Source organism: Paramisgurnus dabryanus, chromosome 24 (assembly GCF_030506205.2).
Source record: "Paramisgurnus dabryanus chromosome 24, PD_genome_1.1, whole genome shotgun sequence".
NCBI lineage: Eukaryota > Metazoa > Chordata > Actinopteri > Cypriniformes > Cobitidae > Paramisgurnus > Paramisgurnus dabryanus.
This window is the reverse complement of record NC_133360.1, coordinates 28,699,345-28,723,449: the sequence shown is the minus strand read 5'-3', so window position 1 is coordinate 28,723,449 and position 24,105 is coordinate 28,699,345. Positions and strand designations below refer to the sequence as shown.

Genomic DNA, 24,105 nt, shown 5'->3' with positions numbered 1-24,105 from the left:
CTCTTCAAAGTCACATCGTCAAGTTTGCTAAATCTGCTAATTGCTAACGGTTTACATGACATTAAAACACAAAACATCTGTTTCAGCTCTTGCCCACGAATACTAATGAGATCACATTGTCAAGTGAAAAAAATGCATTCATTTTTACAAGTTCATACAAATTCTCCACAACATGAAATAGGTAGATGTTACTGTGAGATCAGTTTGGAGGTTTTCTATTAAGTTAGATAAAGTTCAGATTTTTCTTGCTCTTACACCTACATGTTTTTCTTTGTTCAAGCTTTTGCGAGACTTTAGGTTTAGATGGACCAAGCACAGTAAATTTAGCTCCACTTTTAAATCCTTTTGTGTAATAAAAGCTATTTCAATTCAAAAGGTCAAATCATTTGTCCAGCTGAACACTGCAGACGCAAATCTGCGCCCAGTGGCTAGAGAAAATATATTTTTTCACATGTGACCCTGGGCTTTTGGACGATTCTCCCATTAATGTTTTCATCCAATGACACAACGGCCCACATTTCTTCTGTTCGAAAGTGAGCGCATCTTTGTTGTGATGCTCAGAATATTAAATTAAATTGCATTTATATAGTGCTTTTCACTATTGTGTAATTGTTCCGATGCAGCTTTACATTTACTCTTTCCCCGCCATTGACAAGTTATCTCGTCAATTAAGAGAAAACATTTGCATAAAAAAGGTGTTCCTGATGAGTTTTTATGTTAATCTGTAATACAGCAATTGCCCAATTTGTAAAAAACTGAAGCAAAAAAATAATTTACTAATTTTAAACCTCGTGTATGTTTTGATAATCGTTCTGAACAACAAAATTCCTTCACAAAAATGCAATTATTTCAGCTTTTTGTTAAAAAAAATATTTTTGAAGAAAAATACCCGTATTTATAAGGAGCCCCTAAGGGGACATGGAGTAAAAATTAAATAGTTTATTTTTGCGTGCGCCCGTGAAACTTTGAATCTATCACGTGCACACATGAAACTTTTGCTTTATTATATCGCAAATCTAAATTATTCTTTATTTAATTTTAAAAACAAAACAAAAAAAATCTGCACATGAAAGTTTCACGTGAGCACATGAAACTAAACTTTAGGTTTTTTTTACTCCGATGTCACCACGGCATTTTGTGAAACTTCTAAAAATAAAAATAAAATGCTGGCGGACAACTTTTAAAAAAAGGCTGGAGGGGAATGAGTTAATAAAATCAGGAAGAAAACACAGAAAAACCATAGGACAACAAAGTAGCAAATTACAGTGGCTAAGATTAAACCAAAGTAGTGAGCGGAGTAATATTGTAACGTATATGTAATGTAACGTAACATAGTTAAGTTAATGTCAGCTGACTCCCAAGGGATTGAAAAAAAACTCCTAGCAGAAAAAACTAATTGTGAAAAAAAGTCCTGGGGAGGAAAAAGCCCTTGAGAGATATTGAATACTATATTATAAAAATGTTATGGAAATTAAAAGTTTTAAAAATTTTAATTAAAAGTTAAACGGTTGGTTGTCGCCAGGCAGACTTCGGCTGGACATCACGATGATGGTAGGCCAGTAGATCAGTGATATAAAAGAAAAAGAATATATTATTTCTAGCACTCAGATCTTTCCTGTATGCTATAGGGAAAAAAAGTTTTTTGCTGTTAGCAAAAGAAGTTCTGGGGGCTTAACGTGATTTCTTTATTTGTGTTAACATTCACCTTGCAGCTGAATATGCAGACAGTTATGAGTGTGATGATGTATGCTTAGGTTTATACTTTAAGCATAGCCTAAATTTGCTCCCATACCAGAAATCCATTGAATATCTTTGTCATGGTGTATATATATTTTTAAATAAAGGAGACTAGTAATGCAGAAAAATGACCTTCCCAACTTATCTTGCAATAAAGCCAATGCTCTATTTGTGTGTAATGTACCAGAAATAGCTTGCTAGATTTGAGAGGATAATTTTTGCTCAAGATCAACTTTACATTTTAAGAAAGGCCTTTGTGACTAAACACAATTTTGCATTTGCCGTTTTATCTATACACTGTTAGAAATAAAGGTACAAAACTGTACCTTTTCTGTCACTGGGGCTGTACCCTAAGTTTCTGTTTGGTACCTTTACAGGAATACAAAACAGAATACAATTTTTGGTAGATTACCGTACCTTTAGGACCTAGAGTGTTAGAAAAAAGTCAAAATATGTACCCTAGCTGTCAGTGGGGCAGCACCCTTTAAGAAGGTAATTGTATGGACCATTAGGTACAGATGTGTAAACATTTAGTACCAATATGTACCTTTGAGTTACTAATATATATTTTTGAGGTACTAATAAGCTCTCTTTGGTCCCAGCGTGTACTTCTGAGGAACTAAAATGAAATCCTTTGGTGCAAAGCGGTACTTTTTGAAAGGGTACAGCCCCAGTGACAGAAAAGGTACAGTTTTGTACCTTTATTTCTGAGAGTGTATGGTAATATTAAACGCTATTACAGACAATTATTATACAGCTTATTTGCTTAATAGCACTATTCATTTAACTTTGAAATTACAATCTCACATACCATTATTAGCTACAATAGTATTGCTAGTATATATGTTATAAAATATGATACATGTTCTTGTGTGAACCTATGCTTGGGTCAAAAACAGTGAGGTGCACAAATTCAAAATATGTGTTTGGAGTGTCATGTGTATTGCCCGTCATGTATTTCTTATTATTAATAAACTGGTGATTCATTGATTATTTAACCATAAATATGTTATAAAAAGTGAGATTAATTTGACAAAAACAGGCTTTATTTTACATTCAATGCCCCATAAGAACTCTAACAGCAAGGGAAATGGCCAGAGCTCCATTCAGAAACGCTGGATAGACCAAACAGCAGACTGCGTAAGACTAAACCCTTGTTCGCGTGTCTGTTTGGCTGACAGTATTTTACAGTTCCACACCACGGTACAAATGTTATCTGGCACCAGCAGGCTGTGTTCTCAGTAAGCGCTGGTGTTTCGCTGGATTGCATCCCTGCATTCAGAGGCTTTCTGTAATGGGTAACAGCCACAGTCCTTTCTCCAGTGCTTCTGAGCTGTCTGGGTTTGTAAAGTCCACATAAAGCTCTCTATTCAGTGAACAACCACAAACTCCTTCCAAGAAAAACAACAACCAGCTGAAAACATGAAAAACATCCAAACTTGCTTGTTGTACAAGCGTGAGAAGCTACAGCAGATGGGTAGGATTATAGATATTGTGTTGAGTTGTCGAGAATTTGTCAGCTATCAATAGTTATTTTTTCTCCAGCTGTTGATCATGCTTGGTTAATGTATAATAACAGTCGATAAACTAGTAAGCAATTAGTAATAAGCAGTTTCTAGTAAAAAACTATAACAATGCAAGAGCGTCGATTTGGATAGGGACGCTAGGGAAAATGTATTGGTTAAATATTGGTTTCTCAATTTTTTTCTGTTTGTTAAACCAATGTCGCTTGGGTTTGGGGTAAGATTTGGGATTTAGGATGTCATTTAATATTTAGGTTTCTTCATGTTTTTGTCTATTTTTAAACCATGGTAGTTGGAGTTGGGGTTAGAATTGGGGTTTGGGTTAGGATGTCACTTCATGTAAAAAAAAGTTGTTTTAACCACAAACTCAAGCGATAAGAGTAAAAAAACAGAAAAAAAAGAGAGAAACTAATACATAAAATGCTTTGCTTTCAAACAAACAATAATCAAACAAACAAACAAACAAAACGAAAAAAAATGTTTCATCCTATCTATATTTTTTTTCTCTGCTTATAAACTCTTAAATATGGCATTTTTTCTTAAAAATATATATTTTTAGCAAAAACCTGAAATAATTGCATTTTTGTGAGTTTTGTTAGAGATCAGATTCAGAACGATTATCAAAACATACACAGAGTTTAAAATTAGTAAATAAAAAAAAATTTAATAAAAAAAATTAACATAAAACCTCATCAGGAAGACTAATGAAAATGTTTTCTATTAATTGACGAGATAACTCGTCAATGGCGGGGAATGAGTTAAAAATCTATTCTGTAAAAATAGAAACCCCACATGAATCTTTGTCTCTCTGAAGTGTATTGACTTATTAGTGTGCCAAAATGCTAAATTTAACCTATTATGAAACTGCTGAAATTCTACAAGAGGACATATTTGATTCGTTAGACTTTGCTCCACAAACGCAACACCCAAATATAGGATTATAAGAATGAAAAGTAAGAGTCGAATGAATGTCTATTACTGAACTAATTGTTTACAGTTTTTATATCGTAATTCGGTCAGAAACATCAAGATGTGAGGCGAACAAATCAATTTGGTTTCGGCTTGGAAATTCCATTTCCTTGGGCTCTTGGAGATTTATAATCATTTTTTTTTTTTACAATTTCACCGAAACGGATAAAGGGACGTTTTTTAAGGTAAGTAAACAAACTTAAACCGCGCCGCCCGGTTCAGGTAACTAACAACTAGATTACAGTTTTATGACTGCTATAAATCATGCTCATGCTTTGTGTGTGCGCTTAATGAAATCCTGAGAGTCTAAACTTTCAAACGATATGATGCATGACGTATTTTTTGAAGATTTAATGCTTCAAAGTTACAATGAAGTTTATGCAGCCTCACTTCCGAGGGGGGGTGGGTGTGCCGTGTACAGCACAGTGTTCCTTATCAGGTTAAGGAGCACAGCCTTGTCTGTGATTATAGTTGAACTACATGCCTGCTCAATATGCAAATGATCAACCCTACATTAAACCTCTTGAGAAAAACAGGGAACCTCAGAGGCCCGTGAATGAATTTTAACAACAAAGATGGAACCCATTAATCTACCTAAGGGTGCATTGGGATTACAAGACTGATGCTTGACATTACAGATGAAGAGAGGCGATATTGTACAACATTACACTGACAATAGCATTGTTGGAATTTGACTCTGGAGTCCACTGAATCAAAGAGTCAAAAACTCTTAAGGTACACAGCGTGATCAGAAGAAGAGACGCCTACTGAATCACTGGGAAGTTATTTTGTAATTCGGCTTTGATGTGGCCAGCTGATTTCACAGGGGGCATGGAGGGGACAGTTAGTGCAGTCTGTGGGTCATGTTGGTACAAGCCTGATTCAAAATACCAATGATCGTGACCTTATCTGTCCAGTACTAATGCAAGCAAACCACTTAACCTTAGATGCTTACATTTATAATGATACCTCAAATTGTTCTTGTTAAGGGCAGATGTGCCTATGACCAGACTGTCACCAAGCAGATGGGCAATAAAACCCTAGACTTAGAGGCCATACAGTAGCTATAGATTATTATTATAGACTTGGTCCAGTAAGCAAGCACCTGGCAACCATCCTTAGCAACTGCATAGAAAAACACTTACAGTAGAGTATCTTACACTGTCAGAAAAATAGCTCTCACAGGTGCAGTACTCCTTCACACATTTGCACCTAAAGAGTTCATATAAGTTCCTCAGGACTTACCTGGCATGATAACATCAGGAAAGCCCAGTTTGCGTGTGACTGCCACTCCGCGGTTGAATATCATGGGGTTTTCCCTGCGTACCTGCTCAATGTCGCCTCGGAGCAACTGCAGAGAGATGATCAGACCTGCGCGACGAGAGATGACTGTATTAAGACATCTGCGAATACATTGTTATTATTTACGAAAATAGGACTCTGTTTCAGTGAGGTACCAGAGTGTGCCAGTAACTGCAACAATTTAATTCAATCAAGACATTGTTTTGCGTCTACAATGCCGCTAATGGCCTGGCACCCCACTAGCATCAATCCTTCATTAAATTGAACACGCCAGCCCGCCCGCTGTAATCAGTCATTCTGATTGCCTGGCTTCCCTGATTCCCAGCTGGAAGGGTTTTCCGTTCATCCCGATCCAAATTTTTTCAGGCTATCCCTTCGGTGGTCGTATGAGTTCTTAATTTGAACAGCTGATGTGCCAATTGCCACCGAACGCCACCTTCAGGATTTCTTTCCATTGACTCAAACATGGCACATATTTGGGACATTCCCAAAATGGCTCTTGGGTTAATATACATCTTTTGAAGGAATTTGGAAATTAATTTTGCATATATTGCAGATATTTTGTGAACTATCCCTTTAACACTTACGCCCCTTCAAAGTTTTAAGTGAACACATTGAAGACATTAGGAGACCACCAGACATCAATACAGTGATTCAACATAATACCAACAAAATGAGATGATTCACAGGCTTTTATAAGGACTACAGTGAAGCTGGATGTTGTTCACGTAATACTAATGGCAGGTTTTAAGTGCACTTACCGTAGTTAGTGCTGGGCGCCGTGTATTTGGTACTGGACTTGCGGATAATGTTCTCGTGGATCTGGTACCACTCGTTCTCATTGTTACAACTGTGAGACAAGTTAGACAGTGACAACATTATCAGATAAAGCTTGTTTCAGTATTCCAGTCATTCCCAGACGTGTATTACTGGAAGTCAAAAATGTAATCTGTCAGTATGTGCATTACCCGTCTTCAGTAAAAGATCTTACGGCCTGCGTTCAAGACAAATCTCAACTTTTATCCAGTCAAAGAGATTTATTCATTTGGGTATACTCTAGCATAGCAATACAAGCATAATGATGCTCAACAAATTATTGGGGAAAAGTCCGATTTGAAATATATAACCTTCATATCTAACCAAAATATAACCCTTGATATATTGGGCGAGTAGGGTCCTATCAAAGATTGAAATCAAACATCAGTGCTCCACAGACAGGGTCACGTATTGATCATGTGGAAAAACTAGCAAACAAGTACAACCAAGCATCACCTAAGAAGAAAATCAGCGATTTGTGGCACTTTCAGGTAAAGGAACAGAGCCATATGGTCCATTCCTGCTAAATGGCTGCGGGCGATCTGATGGAGGTTTGAGAACAGCAGTTCTCTGGCCTGAGGGAAACTGATGTTGTTAATGCCTGATCCAGTCGTGACTAAACCCAAGCTGAAAGGGATCTCAGTGAGCTAATGCTAGTTTTAGCGGTGGGTGAGCGGGCAGATGCTTTGTGGAAACTCCCGCAGAGTCCATCTGGTTAACTGTCGCAGCGACTGGATCCAAGGGCATCAGGGGCGGTTCTGGTCTGTCGCTCGCAGGGTCGTAACGGCTTTACACCAAACATGCGAGGAAAGCCATCTTTCTGTTTTCACAGACTCTTGATGCATAAAGTGCTAAATTACAGAACATGAAGGGGATTTCACAGCAAAGCTGACTGACTGAACTGCATGCAGTAGCTGAATGGGGACTGCAGCCAGGTCTGGTTGCCATAGCATTATGTTCCCTATCTAGTCTTCCACTAGATGTCCCCACATAACTAGCATACCTTCATGCACATATAGGACTCATATGATTCACTACATACTTGTGCACATAATGCATACTTCATAGTTGCATACAGACATACATGCATGGTTTCTCCAAAAATAGAAAAGGTTCTCTTGACACCCATATGGCAAAAAAATTTAGGATAAAAAAATCGTTTTGCTTAATTAAATATAACTTTATAAATGTATAAATTTAACCTTAATTTATTAACATATATTTTAGTATTTTAGGGGTAACAAATACATTTCTAATTTTAAAACTAATTTTATATGGCAAAATATATTTTTCCTGTGCAAAATATAAAAGTTTGTATAAAATATTTAAGTATGTATAAAATATAGTGCTGGGCAAAGATTAATCACAACTAATCCTATACAAAATAAAAGTTATTTTTTGCATAGTATATGTGTGTGTACCATGTGTAATTATCATGTATATATATTAATACACACACATTGATGTATTTAAGAATTAGTCACACATTAATTTATTCATTTCTTTATAATATATAGAATATATAAAACTTTAAATAATATATATATATATATATATATTATTTAAAGTTTTATATATTCTATATATTATAAAGAAATGAATAAATAAAAGAATTATATATAATTAAAAAATGTCTGAAATGTATACATGTGTGTGTGTGTTAAAATAAATATATTGATTACACATGGTGGACACACATATCCTATGCAAAAAAAAATCACTTTCATTTTGTAAGCGATTAATCGCGATTAATCTTTGCCCAGCACTAATAAAATATAAAATAAAGCATATTTTTTGCAGTTGAACATATATTTTAATATTTATCATTTAATTGTTATGTTTACAAGTTTGTAACATACAAAGTTTTTCTTCCAGTGCAACAAGAATATAAATGGAATATTTCAAAATATACAAAAAAAAAATACATTTTTGTAAACATATTTCAAAATATAGTATTATATTATATTATATTATATTATATTATATTATATTATATTATATTATATTATATTATATTATATTATATTATATTTTATTATATTAAATTATATTATATAGTAGATACACTTTGAAATATATTTTAAATTATATTTAAAAATATAATTTCTCACTCTATTGGTAGCTCCATATGGTAAGACTTTTGTATTAATGCAATAATGAAATGACGGCATTATTTAATTTCATCTCCTATCCTATCAGAGACAATGTTAGAAAATAATCTTTACTGACAGAGCACAGCCAGGGTTCACCAAAGCAATAAATCAACATAAGAAAAACAAATGAAAAGCCCTGATTGTTTACTTTAGTAAAAACTGATGGCTTAATACAACACGATTGTGTGCCATTATGATTGCTGGGGTTTCTAAACCTTTTTCTTCTTTTTTTCACCTACACAGACATAAGTTGTATTTTTCCTTTATGGAGTTCTTCTCTCATGTAACCGGTTCTGTCAGTTGCCCAGACTATAAAACAGAGGAGGGCTTACTGCATGGCTGCACACAGAGGTAATGAAAGTCTGTGATGGAGATAGCGGGTCCGTGTGGGGACAGACTTTAGATACAGTACTTTGCTGTGTGTTGTGGATTTTCTGTTACAAACGGCTCTGTTGAGTTGCATAAGACACTTTCCAACCCGTGCGCATGCACAGTAGTTGAAACGACTTTAAGTAAAGGTCTTTATTTGCACAATTTGAGCTTTAATTGTCAATGTCGTTTTAATTAACACAAATAGGACTTTAGAAATATCTGTCTTCCTGACTCAAATAGATATGTCTTTAGTCTCGCATGACTAAAAAATAACTGCCAGGAGGCGTTGCAAACATCACTTCCCTAAAGTGACTTTGGTTTGATGTTAGCATTTGGCTAAGCTAATGGCAAAATACTATACAGTAATAAACAAAATTCTTCATAACATATCAAATATTAAGTAGGTTACGCAATTACAATTGAACACTTGCAGAATTTAATGAAATGTGAGAATATTTAAAAACCATTCTATTAACTTTATTTATTTTTCACAGATGTTGCAATGCATTATGGGATTGCATTAACCACGAGTACACACATACACAATACTTTCTTACAAATTTTGAAGTATTGCATTCGAAACAAGTGAATCTCTGGAAAAAATCCCTTAAAATCACAAAAACGTTTTTACGCTCACTCGCTTAAGGTGATTTTTGAGTTAATAATGGGAGATGGAAACGCATTGGCTGAATAAATTCTGACATAGCGAACATTAAACGCACTGATCGTCTAGCTGTATCAGCTGATGTCGTCTTAACTGCTGGTAAAAAAAAGTTTAAAATCTTAACTAAATACAGTCCTGTCCCCATTTTCTAAGCGTGCCTTGTATTATTGACTGTTGGTCACTAATTACCAATCCCCCATCATTCGCTTAAACAACTTGATGGAAACGCACCTAATTCACATTAGTTTTTTTATTTTGCAAATTTGAAATAAGATTCCCTTCACGTTTCGATAATATGGAGCCCCTAAGGGGACATGGATCAAAAATTAAATAACGTTTAGTTTCGCATACGCACGTGAAACTATCACGTGAAACTATCGTGCACACACGTGAAACTATCGCGTGCGCATGTGAAAGCAAAAGTTTCATGGCACACGAAAAAGTTTCATGTGCGCACGCGAAAGTTTCACGTGCGCACGCAAAACAAAACTTTTAAAAAACATTCTGCACATGAAGGTTTCGCGTGAGCACATGAAACTTTCGATTTTTTTTTACTCCAATGTCACCTTAGGGGCTCGGTACGATTAAAAACCCAGCTTATGACACTTTAAAATTCTTTGTAGGCAGACGGCTCAGTAGGTTCAGAACCAAAGGTGTTTTCTTATTATAATAGTGTCTCTTTTGGTTAGTTTCCCTGTAAGGTTAAGAATATTTGTGTCTGTGAAACGGAAAATTAAACAATCAATGTTCGAGAAAGCATCTTGTCATTTGTGGTACAAATGTTTTTTCTGATTTGAACGAGGGAGGTATAATTTCCATGAATTTTACATGAATTTTTGTCTACAGCATGTTCGGCTCAAACAAGCGACTCTATAATAATTCCCAGTCCGCTAATAGTTAGAACAGAGAGGTTAATATATTATTAAGCAGTTTTATCCATCAACTCAAGTGCTTTGTCAAGACTGTGGATTTGATAAAACTAAGTAGCAATTTATCGTGTATGTAGGGTCTAATGTACAATTCATGACAAACATGGATCAATCATAGAGACTAATGAATCTGAAGTGCATAGAGACTTACGTGTAAACTTTGAGCACAAAGTCTTTTTCTTCTTTGAGTTCAGAGATGGTCTGAAGGATGTCGCTCATGGCTAACACAGCACATCCGTACGGCCGGCGGTACTGGACATGAGGAGGGCCTTTCTTTGAGTCGTTGAGCAACATCCGCCCTGCTCAACAGAAATCATTGTGTGAATAATGTCATATGCACCTGCTATGAACCATACAGATACTTTTTATTGCTAACTGTTAAAGTATGTTATGTACATTTTAAAGCCACAGTGTTTACTTTCTGGTCCATTTGTGGAACCAAAAAAAGCTGCAAAATTTTTTATACCGATTTTGTTGGTCAATATGGAAGGTTATTTTTAATTAATGAAATTATAAAATAATATCACAAAATATGTCAAAATATTTAAATTAAAATGCTAAAATAAAAATGATAACATCAAATTCAATTATTTCATCTTCAAGGTGATGATGCATATTCCCTGCCAAATTGAAAAATTAAATGCAATTGATGATTTGACATTTCATTTTCACTACAATCTCGAGGCAAGACTCGTACGGTCTTGTTGTCTAAATGGGTCTAAAAGTTGCTAAATGTAGCAATAAAGTCGCTAAGTTGGCAACACTGCTTCAGCCAATCCCCATTTCTTGAGCAAGTAAAACCAACCCACTGATTAACATAGTTAAGTAGATGAAAACGAATTTTTATTTTAGCATTTAATGTTTAATTTTGTGACATATTTTGTGATATATTATTTTTTATTTTATCATTTAATTAATTAATTAAAAATTGGCAGAAAGTCCACGTTGTTAAAGGTAAAGTTGACCCACATATGAGAAACTCACTCATAGTTTACTCACCCTCATGTCATACAAAATCTATTTGACTTCACCATCTCAGTTGAACACACAACAAACATTCATCTTTAAAGTAATCCAAATGACTCATATGTCTTCTGAAGTGAAACGATATGGGTAATATTTTGACCAAATGAAAAAAGCAAGTCAGATATTCATCCGAAATGTTTAGATTTACCTTGCTATAGCTTTAAATTTTAACTTAAAAAGTAAGTGTTTTTGCTGCCTTTAAGTTAATTTTACTTAAAAATATAAGTCATATAGTCAACTAATATTTTAAGTTGAATTAACTCAACCTTTTATTAAGGCAGCATGAACACTTAATTTTTTTAATTAAAACAACAAATCTTATTTACAGTGAATAAGCAAACTGCAATTCCATTTGGTACCACTAGTTGTGCAACAATTGTGCCAAAAGTTAGCAACAGTCGCACCTACGGACGTCATTTATGCAATTATTGTCACAGCAAATATCTGACTATATTTATGCTGTACATAAGGTACTTCTATATTTTGCGACCCTCATGGCGATACATGTAAATAGAGAGATGATTTCTATTTTGAGACAGGGCTGTACACAGCCAGAAAGTTTCCTTTTATTTAGGGAAGTGTCACAGGATCTCTATTCATGCCTGTCTCTATGAAGTAAAGGAGCACGCAATCCTGTGCTTACGTAACAGCTCTGGAGATGTATTGTTGCAGCGGGGGAAATGCTATGCCTCATGGCCACATTTGGCTCAAAATAAAGAAAATGGATCGAGCGAGGAATTGTGGGAAGGAGAGAGAAGCTACATGCAACGTGATACTCACCCGTCCTAATGACCTGTGACACAATATACAGATCTCGCTTCATGTCCTTGTTGCTTAGATCCTGTTTTGGAAAATGAGAAAAGCAAATGAGTTGGGTCAAACTCTGACAGATGTTTGATAGGAAAGAAATGAGGTTTTAAATCTTAATAGTTTCTTCTAGAAAGCTAGTGAGGACTTTTGGAAATACTGCATTCTGTTAAGACATTTCTTAAAGACAAAACTATCTGAGCTATCCATGTCAACTGTGAAGAATTGCTATATACAACTACAATATAGAAGCAATTTGTGTCTATTTCTAGAAATATCTGCAAAAAGTTGATCTTTACATGAAACATAACTGAGCCCTCCATCAAATTTTCTGATTTATAACCTTTTAGGTTAAAGACTACTTAGCAATAACAAAAGTTTATGACCTGTGTTCTCACCGTAAACAATGCACAGAGACGGTCAACTTTTTCTGGATTTTTCGGCCCGCCGTTTTTGTTAAGTCTCACCATGAACTTCTCACTGAAGAGAGAGAATGAAGTTTCCATGAGCAAGTATTTACTAAACAAGTTCAGTAAGGAAAACCATAACTTAACTCTTTCACCGCCATTGACGAATTATCTTGTCAATTCTAGAGAAAACATTTCCATGCCAACACTGAAAAAAATGATTCATTCAATTTACAAAAATTTTTGTTGAGGTAAGTAGTTGCAATCAATTTATTTAAGCTACAAACACAAGTCTTTTGTTTTGTTTTTCTAATTTATTTTTGTTTAAATGTAGCTTAAATAAATGTATTGCAACCACTTACCTTAAAAAAATTGAGTAAATTGAATGAATAATTTTTTTTTCAGTTAATGAAGCTTCCCTGACGAGTTTTTACGGTAATGTGTATTATCCAATAGATGGCGCTCTTACCCATTTTATAAAAAAACTAAAGCAAAAACTAATTTTAAAACGTTTTAAACTCTATATGTTTTGACAATCGTTTTAAATCTGACACCTTTACAAAAATGCAATTATTTTCAGCTTTTTGCACAAAATTTTGTATTTTTGAAAAAACCTACACTGAAAAAAATGATTCATTCAATTCAATTCAATTTTATTTATATAGCGCTTTTCACAAGTGTTAATTGTTGCAAAGCAGCTTTACATGAGTAGATGAAGATGAGAACACAGAAAATCAGTAGATAGTATAAGAAGTAGAATATAGCGGCTAAGAATAAACCGTACAAGCGAGCGTATTAATAATGTAACGTATACAGTACAGTGCTAAGTTAAGCCAAAGTTGGCTGACTCTCCCTGGGACTAAAAAACCCCCTAGGAGAAAACCCGGTGGGAAAAAACTCCTAGAAGGACAAAAACCCTAGGGAGAAATTAATATATATTTATATATATATAGACACGGTAGGGATAGGAAGCGGGTAAGCGGATTAAACTGGTTCAGCCGGTGGTCGTTGGTCGCGCATCAGCTGGGCATCAAGTTGAAGGACAGCCAGTAGATCAGTGGTGTGATGACCTTCAATTTACTCATTTTTTTGCTAGGTAAGTGGTTGCAATCAATTTATTTAAGCTACAATTAATTTATTTTACTTTACTAATCTTTTTTGAGTAAAATTGAGTAAAACTGAGTAAATTGAATGAATCATTTTTTTCAGTGATATTTAAAATGTTATAAAAAAGTACAAATGATGATAAGATAAAACATATTTTTTTCAGTTTTGTTTGTTTGTTTGTAAGCAAAGGGTTTGTTCTTTTATTTTAGATATTATATGTTTATATATTTAGAGAAGAAAATTAGTTTCTAAAGCATTCTGTGAAGCAAGCTGACGAGGAATGAGTTAATGACCCAACAACGCGGCACCAAAAGCAGTTATCATACAAAAACCTCCACTAAACCAGTGAGGCTCAAACTATCTCAAAAATAATTTGATAGCACCGCAGATCAACATCTTTACTTTACTTTAACTTAACAAATTAAGTTAACCAATTTCAACTTGCTTTTCAAAGTTATGTCAACTTATCAAAGTAGGTTGAATTGACTTCACATGTAAAAATGGTTTAATGCACTTGCAGTCGTGTCTAAGTGGTATATGAAACTGTTTATCTATACAAACTCAATAACTCAATATATTAAAATGTTTAACATAACATTACATGCTTAAGCGCTAAAAAGCCTATGACCCTATCAGAACAGACCTACAATGAAATCTTTTTCATCGTGGTCACCACGTTAGATTCAGTAACTTCATCAAGGGACTTAATATTAGCATTTAACACTGTATTCATTAAATATATTTCATAAGGAAGTCCATAAGTGGAAGAATTTTAATATAAATGCTCTTTAACCTCCGGGCCGCTGTTACATTTAATGACAACAAATTAAAACAAATATTCCAGATCCCATACAAGGAAGATGCTGGCAGGGACCTATGCTTTGAACAGATAATGTTGTTCTTCTCTCTTGTTTTCAAGTGTGGAGGTAGAGATGAATGAGTTGAATGGGCTGTAATCGGATCACAGGAAATGGAGCTGCACACTTCCTGTCTGCTCCAAAACAGACTAATGGAGTCTGGGACGCCACATGGGCGATTACATCAACAGACTCGCTGCTACTGCAATAGTGCTTACAGTATGACATGAGCTGTGTGCGAGGTGTGGAAAAAAAGATGCTGCATAGGTTTTTTTATAGGACAGATGCGCCATATGATTGATTTTAAGAGTTGGGAAGCTACAACAAAATTTTATTGTTTAAAGGACCCAACTGCCCATTTAAAAGACCCATATTATGCAAAATCCACTTTATCAAGGTGTTTGTACATAGATGTATGTCGGCAGTGTGTGAACACAACCACCCTACAATAAAAAAAATCCATCAGAGCAGTTGAATTAGACATGCTGTATTGATTCTCTTGTTAATGTGATGTCACACTCACAAAGCCCCGCCCCCAGCCACTGACTGACTGGTTCGTTTTACCCAAAATCTTTTTTATAGTGTTTGTTAGGAGCATTTTGGACATGCTACGTATAACAATAGTTTTGAGCTGAAACTTCACAGACACATAGGCACACCTGAGACTTTTATTACATCTTGTAAAAATGAGCATAATGTTGGCCCTTTAAGAATTCAATAAACTTCATTTTTCCAATGTTTAGGTCATTAAAGAGAAATAAAAAATGCTGGTCTTTACAAAAAACAGTGCCAGTAAATGCTATGTTGATATACAGAGACAATTTCACATGCCATATGCTATCCACAGGACCCAGTCTTCATGCATAACACTGCGTCAAAAATAAAAATGTGCATTGAAATATTTCTGTTACTGCGGCTGGCAGAACATCAGGTCCTTAGTTTCTGTGTTGCGATACAGCCTACTGCCTTTTGGGGCAACTTCATTTATTGCTGTCATGCCCAAACGAATGTGTAAAGTGTATGTTGTGATTGTTAAGTTTGAAAGAAATCAATGCATTCACACCCGGCACCTTCACTTGGCATTACAGCTAAGAAACATGGACTGGTTCAATGATGTGTGCAAGGGATGTCTGGGTGCATCCATATTGTGCTGCTTTACACCGGATGTGAGTGCTGGGAGGCAACATGGCAAAAGCTAATATAACCGGTAACTATTTTTACACATTTTACGCATGTTGATGCCATAAAACTGCCTTTTGTGTGAATGCAAAAAAGTCTCGTAATTAATCCTGAGATCACTCTGGAATGGGGATCTAGAAACAATTCTAAAAAACGCATTCTGTGTGGACAAAGGCAGGAACAGTTTTGTTGTAGCAATAATGCATTTGTCGTCGCTAACAGCGTTGTTATCGTTTAGCTTTTTGACTTTAATGTTTTAAATGCATATCAACATTCCTGACAAGAAAGTATTTATTTTTTGCTGTCTAAATGTTTTGCAACTATAATCAAATTGGTTATACAATTCACTTTAAAGGTGCAGTGTGTAAATTTTAGCAGGCATCTAGTGGTGAGGTTGTGAATTGCAACCAACGGCTCAGTCCACTGCTCACCCCTCACTTTTAAAACACATATAGAAGCTACTGTAGCCGCCACCAGACAAACATGTAATCATCGGAGACAACTTGGTAAAAAAATGTCCGTTAAGGGCTTCTGTAGAAAAATGTCGGCACAAAATGTCGACTTCCATGGTGTATGTAGATAAAAAATCTCGTTCTAAGTTAATAAACACATAACGGTTTATTATGAAAGGTCTTTATACACCCCTGATAATATAGTTTTGTATATTATTTTGCATTTCTGTCAAGAGATCCTTCTAAAAATTACACACTGCACCTTTAACTTAGTAGTACTGTACTTTGTTTTAATGTTTACGAGGGCTGTCAATCGTTTAAAATATTTAATCTAGATTAATCGCATGATTGTCACGAGTTGACTCGTAAATAAACGCATATTTTTATCTGTTCTATATTTACCTCAAATTTAACACTTTTCAAGTTTTTAATCCTCAAATCAGCATGGGCGTGGACAAATATGGATGTTTTATGCAAATGTATGTTAATTATTAGAGAATAATTAAATGAAAGGGAAAAATCCAGTTAAAGATTTTTTTTAACTCTTTCCCCGCCATTGACAAGTTATCTCATCATTTAAGAGAAAACATCTGCATTAAAAAAAATGTGTTACTGATGAGTTTTTATGTTAATCTGTAATACCGCGATTATCCACTAGATGGCCACTTCTCTAATTTATACAAAAACTGAAGCAAAAAATTATTTATTAATTTTACACTGTGTTTTTGTTTTGATAATCGTTCTGAATCTTGTCCTGGAAGTTTGTTTTGGAAACTTTTGTGAAAATCACAAAAAATGTGTCCGGGCAACTTTAAAAAAAAAAAAGGCTGGCGGGAAATGAGTTAATGTTCAAAAACTAAATAACTGCATCCATACCTTCAAAACCGTAAAACTAATAGATTTGGCATACAAAAAGTCAAAAACAATATCAATATATGTTCTACTTTTTTTTTACGAATTTACGTTAACGCGTTAAGTTTCAACTTAATATGGCTACTGATCAAAATGTAATGACTTTTATTTGAGTGTGCTTAAAAAAAACTTAAGACAAAAAAATCTGTAAAATGAATCAAAGTGAATCTCTACTGTCACGTGTACATTTTACAAGTTCACATTAAATGCTGCTGAGAAAGCAGCTTTGCTGATACCAACCAATCACGTAGCTGGAAGGCACCGTCCCACTTCCCTGTAAGAGACGGTATTGTCTTCTGGTGACAGTAAGTATTCATTAAAATCTTCTTATATAACCAGCGCTATTATTTCACCAGTTTTCTCCCGTTAAAATGACTTGGGGACGACTGTTTGAATCCTATTGTGTATCTCATAGCGCACATGATAATAACATACTTAACGTCTGGAGTGTGTGAAAAAGATGATATTAGTTTGATGTATGGTCTTTCAAACTTACCAAAACAGATCTGGGATTGCAAAGGACAAGGGGTTTAGAAGAGGAAATTAACTACTGGTGGTGAAATACAATTAACAAGTGCAAATATTCAAGGGCTAAATTATGAATCTCTGTTTGATTAGAGACGCACTGCTCTTGTGCATTTTAATGCACAACGATTTTATCATAAACCAAAGGCGAAACCACATCTCAAACACTGGGGGACCCAAACATTTAGGGGTATATTTATGTATATTAAAAATGGATATGTCCCACTCAGTGTGCCCTGTCATAAACACAGAATGCTTTTGTTAACCAAAAATTTAAATAACATAAACCGATTAACTATTAATGTTTAGTTCACATAATCATGTTTTCATTCATACCAATACAGGTAAACGGATTTAGATGCAATTTCATTCTGAACAACAGTGTTGGTTTTTAAAGCTTTATGAGCTCCCAGCATGCATTGCAGCGTGAATAAATGTAGCAATTACCATTCTAGGATGATTGTTTTGCTGTTTGCCAACTTTATTATGCTGTTAATGTTGTTGATTTTGTTGTCTGCGTACAAGTTACATAAAATCTACAATGATGACAATTAAAATTTGGAAAAGAGGAAGAAAACATGCATAGGGCATGAAAACAGGGTCATTGCAAAAGCGACCATATAATACTTTTATCTGGACCATATTTATTAGGAGTGTGCTCATATATGTGCATCATGATACGAGGACATGCTTGGAGAAGTGGAAATAAGGTACAAAGCATTTGGGGATGACATATTACAATAGCAGACATGGTCCTGGTCTTATTGCCTTTATATCCAACATTATTCATCTGTTCATGATGCTTGGTTTTCATACAACAATAACAAAAAGTCAAACCATCTAGAAAGTTCCTTACAACTGAAAAAAATTTGAGCAGGAATGGTATAAATTTGGATGAAACCTGTGGCCCACTACAGGGTCAGACAGCTTTTGAGAAGGAGGCAGAAGCACCATTATCAGCCTGTCAAAGCTAAAGCCGTGAGGAGTGGGTGGAGAGAGAGAGAGAGAGAGAGAGAGAGAGAGATAGAGAGAGAGAGAGAGAGAGATAGAGAGAGAGAGAGAGAAAGAGAGAGGGGGGGGGGCTCTGTGGGTGCTTTGTTGAATAATCTTCTTGGCCAGCTTTCTTAGGCTGTTGCAATTTATATAATCTGAAGTATTCTGGTATATTTCTTTCAGGTTTGAAATCACGACACACTCCATATAATACAGAGAAATAAAACATCTTTAAAGGAACCTGAATGAAACCACTGAGAAAGAGAAAAATTAAAAGAAAATTAATAACTAAACAAATAAAATACTCATTCATAAATTATTATTATATATTTTCATGTCACAGCTATAACTATAACGAAAAATGTGGGTGGGGTTTAATTTATACATCAGAAAAGGGTTTGTAATGTAAAAAGTGGGCATTATATCAGAATGGAGGGAAGTGATTGCAGGGGCGGAGCTAAATGAGAGTGGTGACATCAGCAGAAATATCAAGTTATATTTTGCTTAAAATTAAGCACTTAAAAATGGCTAGGCTATTTTTGACCCATCTTGGGTAAATATTAGACAAAACACATGCTGGGTTATAATTGACCCAATGTTGGGTTGTTGTTGTTATGCAACCATGGGTTATTATAATTAGTGATAAAACAATATATTGCAGAGGCCAATATTTGCTTTTTTAAATTATTGGCAGTAATTATGTCTTGTAAATGTGTTTTATGTATTTCAAAAGGGTATATTTATAAACGTTACACTGAAAAAAAAACGATTCTTTTAATTTACTCAATTTTTTTAAGATAAGTGGGTTGCAATCAATTTATTTAAAGGTGCAGTGTGTAAATTTTAGCGGCATCTAGTGGTGAGATTGCAAATTGCAACCAACAGCTCAGTCCACTGCTCACCCCTCGCTTTTGAAACACATAGAAAAGCTACGGTAGCCTCAACCGGAAAAACATGTCATTGTCGGAGACAACTTAGTAAAAAAATGTGTCCGTTAAGGGCTTCTGTAGAAAAATGGCGGCACAAAATGGCGACTTCCATGTAAGGGGACCCTCGGTGTATGTAGATAAAAAGGTCTCGTTCTAAGTTAATAAACACATAACAGTTCATTGTGAAATGTCTTTATACTCCCCTGATAATATAGTTTTGTGTATTATTTTGCACTTCTGTCAAAAGATCCTTTTAAAAATTACACACTGCACCTTTAAGATAAAAAAAATAAAGAAATACAAAACAAAACAAAAAACTTTTGTTTAAATGTAGCTTAAATAAATTGATTGCAACCACTTACCTTAAAAAATCGAGTAAATTGAATGAATCGTTTTTTTCAGTGTATGCATAACAACTTTTTTTGTTTCACAATTTTTCTGTTTGTCTCTTATTTATTGTAATAAGATTTGTGCTACATCAGTATCATATCGTCCATACAGCTTTCTTAATATCGATATCGCCATCGGCCATAAAAAAAAAACATATCGGTCGACCACTAATAATAACCCAGCAGTTTGGTTAAAGAGGCCATGGCATGAAAATCTGACTTTTTCCATGTTTAAGTGCTATGATTGGGTCCACAGTTTTTCTATCAACCTAGAAAATGTGAAAAAGATTAACACAGTAACTTAGTTTTGGTAAACCATTCTCTACAAGCACATGAAAAAATAGGTTGTTGAAATTTGGCTCTCCTTATGATGTCATAAGGAGCTCTTATTATAATAATACCACCCCTTAATCTGTACTATCCAACCACAGCACTGCCATTTAGTGCAGAGAAACGCAAAATTGAGTTTTAATTTGCAACAAACCACCATCATTGTGATCAGTGTTTAAATTTCATCAGCTCATTTTGCATTTTTAAGGACACACCCAAAACGATACATTTTTGCACACACCTACAAAGTGGCAATTTTAACATGCTATAATAAATTATTTATATGATATTTTGAGCTAAAACTTCACATATGTGCTCTGGGGACACCAAAGATTTATTTGACATCTTAAAAAAGTCTTGTGCCATGTCCCCTTTAAAACTACCCAGCTTTGGATCAATTTTAACCCGGCTGTGTGTTCTGTCCAATATTTATCCAACATGGGTCAAAAATAACCCAGAGATTTTTACAGTGTGTACATCAACGTCTCATTCACAGTAAGACCAGAGATGTTTATTATGAATGTAAATAGATTCTAAAAATGAAACAGAAAAGCCTAAAATTGTTTAACCTAAAAAGCACTGCATAGATTTGTGGGTCGTGTTAGGCGTGTATTCTGTACTCAGTCAATGCAGAGCCATATATGTGCCATGAAAGATCTCAGAGGAAATGAGAACTTTATAAAGAAGAAGAAACTTTCCTGTCTCCATGGTGAGACTGATCGGCACGGTGTCGATATCTCATGGGAACGTTCTCCCTCAGAACAAAGACAACGCTCTAGCTGTTTCTGCAGACCGCGAGATACATACATGTTTCAATGCTAACCTATTACAGACCGCTTTCATTTTATCAGGTGAGCAGGAGTACAGAACTGCTCCTAGTGTATGATCAAATAATAGTAAGCAAAAGAGGTTTGTCAGGGTCTTTGGTATTCACCCAGAAGAGTTTTTATTACACTAATGGCGCTTTTCCATTGCATAGTACCCCACGGTTTGGTTTAGGTCGGGTCGGGTCAGCTTACTTTTGAGGGATTTTCGACTGGGTGCAGTACATAGGACCCGATACTTTTTCGTACCCCCTCAGCGTCACTACCAGCGTCATCGCTATAATGTAAGATTAGCTTTACCTTCATGCTAGCGCTGTCTCGTGTAAACCTGTTGTCATCTGTGCTTTGCTGTAAGTTGCAGTTTGTGGCAGCTCATTCGCGTCGTGCATGTCGGCATTATATATGCTTAAATGCAACTTAAATGAGGCTCAGCGGAGCTCGTCGACTGACGCCATGGGTGTTGTACAGAAACTGTCATGTGAGACAGATGTAGTGATAAACGCGATGTGCAAACATCTATTTGTGGTGGTCAATTTTAATTTTGTGGCGGACTGAGAAATAAATAAATGTATGGGAATGTACATCGACGCTCTCACTAGATGATGTCCCTCCCATAATGATCTGATGTACGGGATACATTGTAGTTTTGTTGGGAGCCTGATATTAGTCTGATATCAGCCCTCTGCTGACTTTCCGCCCCAGTTTTATTTAAAGAGTTCCCTCGCCTGTCAAATTCCAATTTAACCCCAGCATATAGCATATTATATATCACACCATTAAGCAGGTTACAGTATTGCATATTACAATTTTCTTCAATACTGTACAGCCCTGAATGACACAAATTATATGAACAATGTTTCAGGTTTCAGACATTTTTGTAACCACAAAAGTTTATGATTATGAGTTAGTCATGGTGCCAAATACAGTAGACACTTGCGAATAGCAGTCGTGATGCCCGAGAAAGTTTCTATAGCAACAGATGTCAGCTCGAGCCGTGTCGTGGAATTCAGTACTTGGATGGTTTAACAACGAAACATAAATAGGTACGGTTTTTGTTTTTTACTTTGTTGTTTATATTATATGAAAAGTAAACACTTGTGTTTTTAATAAAGATACTAATCTAACTTACATACTGAATTATATAACCTATACTGCCAAAAGTGACAAGTTAATAGGTTGTCTGAAAGCCTGGGGATACAGTATATGAAAGCCGAGCACATTCCTTAAAGAAGACATATGATAAAAATCTGACTTTTTTCATGTTTAAGTGCTATCATTGGGTCCTCATTACTTCTATGAAACTGACAAATGTGAAAAAGATCAACCCAGTAATTTAGTTTTGCTAAACCATTCTCTGCAAGCATGTAAAAAATAGCTCTTTATAAATTGGCTCCCCTTGTGATGTCAGAAGGGGATCTTATAATAATACCACCCCTTAAACTCCAACCACGGCCCTGCCATTTAATGCAGAGATCAGCTCATTTGCATTTTAAAGGACACACACAAAATGTCACATTTTTGCTCTCACTTACAAAGTGGCAATTTTAACATCTTATAAAAATTATCTATATGATATAAAAAATCTTGGAAAGTCCCCTTTAAATAGCCAAATAGACAGATACAGTGTATGTAAATCCAAATGCAACTTTGCACATCTAAAAAAAGTTAAAGCAAGCGATGTTAAAATGCATTGCTAAGCTAAAACGTTGCTTCTTTAAATTGATCGATTATCCTGTTTGTCTTTTCCTGGTGGTTTTTGGAAATCTTTCCACACAAACTATAACATGGTAAAATGATAAACTGATGACCTTGCGCTTTCCAATTACGGATCTGTTTCTCTTCAATAAAAGGACGAAACGCTTCAAACAGAAACATTAAAGCCATCATCGCCGTCTCGCAGCGGCTTACAAAGGCTTCTCTAATTTAATTAATGAGGTGTATAAATTACTATTTAAACACTCCCGAAGGAGAAAGCTGGCAGTGGCCTCATTTCTCTTAAGATTAACGCATTGAACTGCGGAGGAAAAACAAAACAAGCCTTGGCTTTGTAATAAAGATTTTTCTACATGTTAAGTTTAATGGAGTCGATGAAAACGAACCTTCTTCATAAGAGTTAGCAACCGCTCGAATACTTACAGCACAGTTTATGCAAATCCATATATTAAGTTGCTGCTTTTTATATTTCAGCAGCCACAATCTTTATATATTGTGAAAAAACTCTGTGCTTGCTTAGTAGATCAAAAGGCTGCAATATTTTGAAAATATATGGAGGTGTTTGTCCAATTTTATTGGTCGCTTAGAAAAGCAGTACGGTTTGAGATGTCATTCACGCTGCACGAAAAGATTGAGTCATGCATGTCATGAATTCGGTCTCATTGGCCGCTTTGTCTTTGTTTCACCATGTGTTGTGTTGTGTTTATGTTTTGACAGCTCCACACGTGCGCGCCTTCCACCTGGTGACCTCATTATCTCTGACTCTTCTCACCGGCGTCCCACACCTGATCCATATTTATTGCCCATCCGGTTTGATTTAAATTCCCCTCGTTTCCTCTGTTCCTTGCAAGTTCGTCTTTGTATGTTCATGCCCGCTAGCCTGGCTAGTTCTAGTCCTGTCGTGTCGAGTAAACTGTGTGTAGTTTTGTTTGGATTATTTACCGTGCTCTCTGCTGCCTTATCCCTTCAGATTCCTCGCCCCACTGTCAGTCTCTCCCGAGTGGTGTGTTCCCCGCCTAGCCTCCACTTACACTCTGTCTGCGGATTCTCTGAGCGCCGACTACATCTAGCGCTGTCCAGCTGCAGTGCGCTCTGCGCGTAATCCTGCGTAAGACTCGGACGCCAGCTGTGCGCTGTCCAGCACTTCTCTCTGCTGAAGACTCAGTCCACCTCTCTCTCTCTCTCCTGCT

General features: G+C 35.5%; 1 protein-coding gene across 11 annotated transcripts in view; it reads right to left on the bottom strand.

Moving 5' to 3' along the window:
• dock3 (dedicator of cytokinesis 3) overlaps positions 1-24,105 on the bottom strand; it is a 185,198-nt gene that overhangs the window by 32,427 nt on the left and 128,666 nt on the right. For all 11 annotated transcript variants that reach the window (XR_010529355.1, XM_065259814.2, XM_065259819.2 and 8 more), the window contains 5 exons: positions 12,697-12,778; positions 12,272-12,332; positions 10,617-10,764; positions 6,293-6,381; positions 5,475-5,600 (listed from right to left, as the gene is read on the bottom strand). Coding sequence is in view for 10 of the 11 variants with exons in the window: in XM_065259814.2 (XP_065115886.1) it covers positions 5,475-5,600; positions 6,293-6,381; positions 10,617-10,764; positions 12,272-12,332; positions 12,697-12,778 (506 nt within the window). In the remaining variant the exon portion in view is untranslated. The remainder of the gene's footprint in view (positions 1-5,474; positions 5,601-6,292; positions 6,382-10,616; positions 10,765-12,271; positions 12,333-12,696; positions 12,779-24,105) is intronic.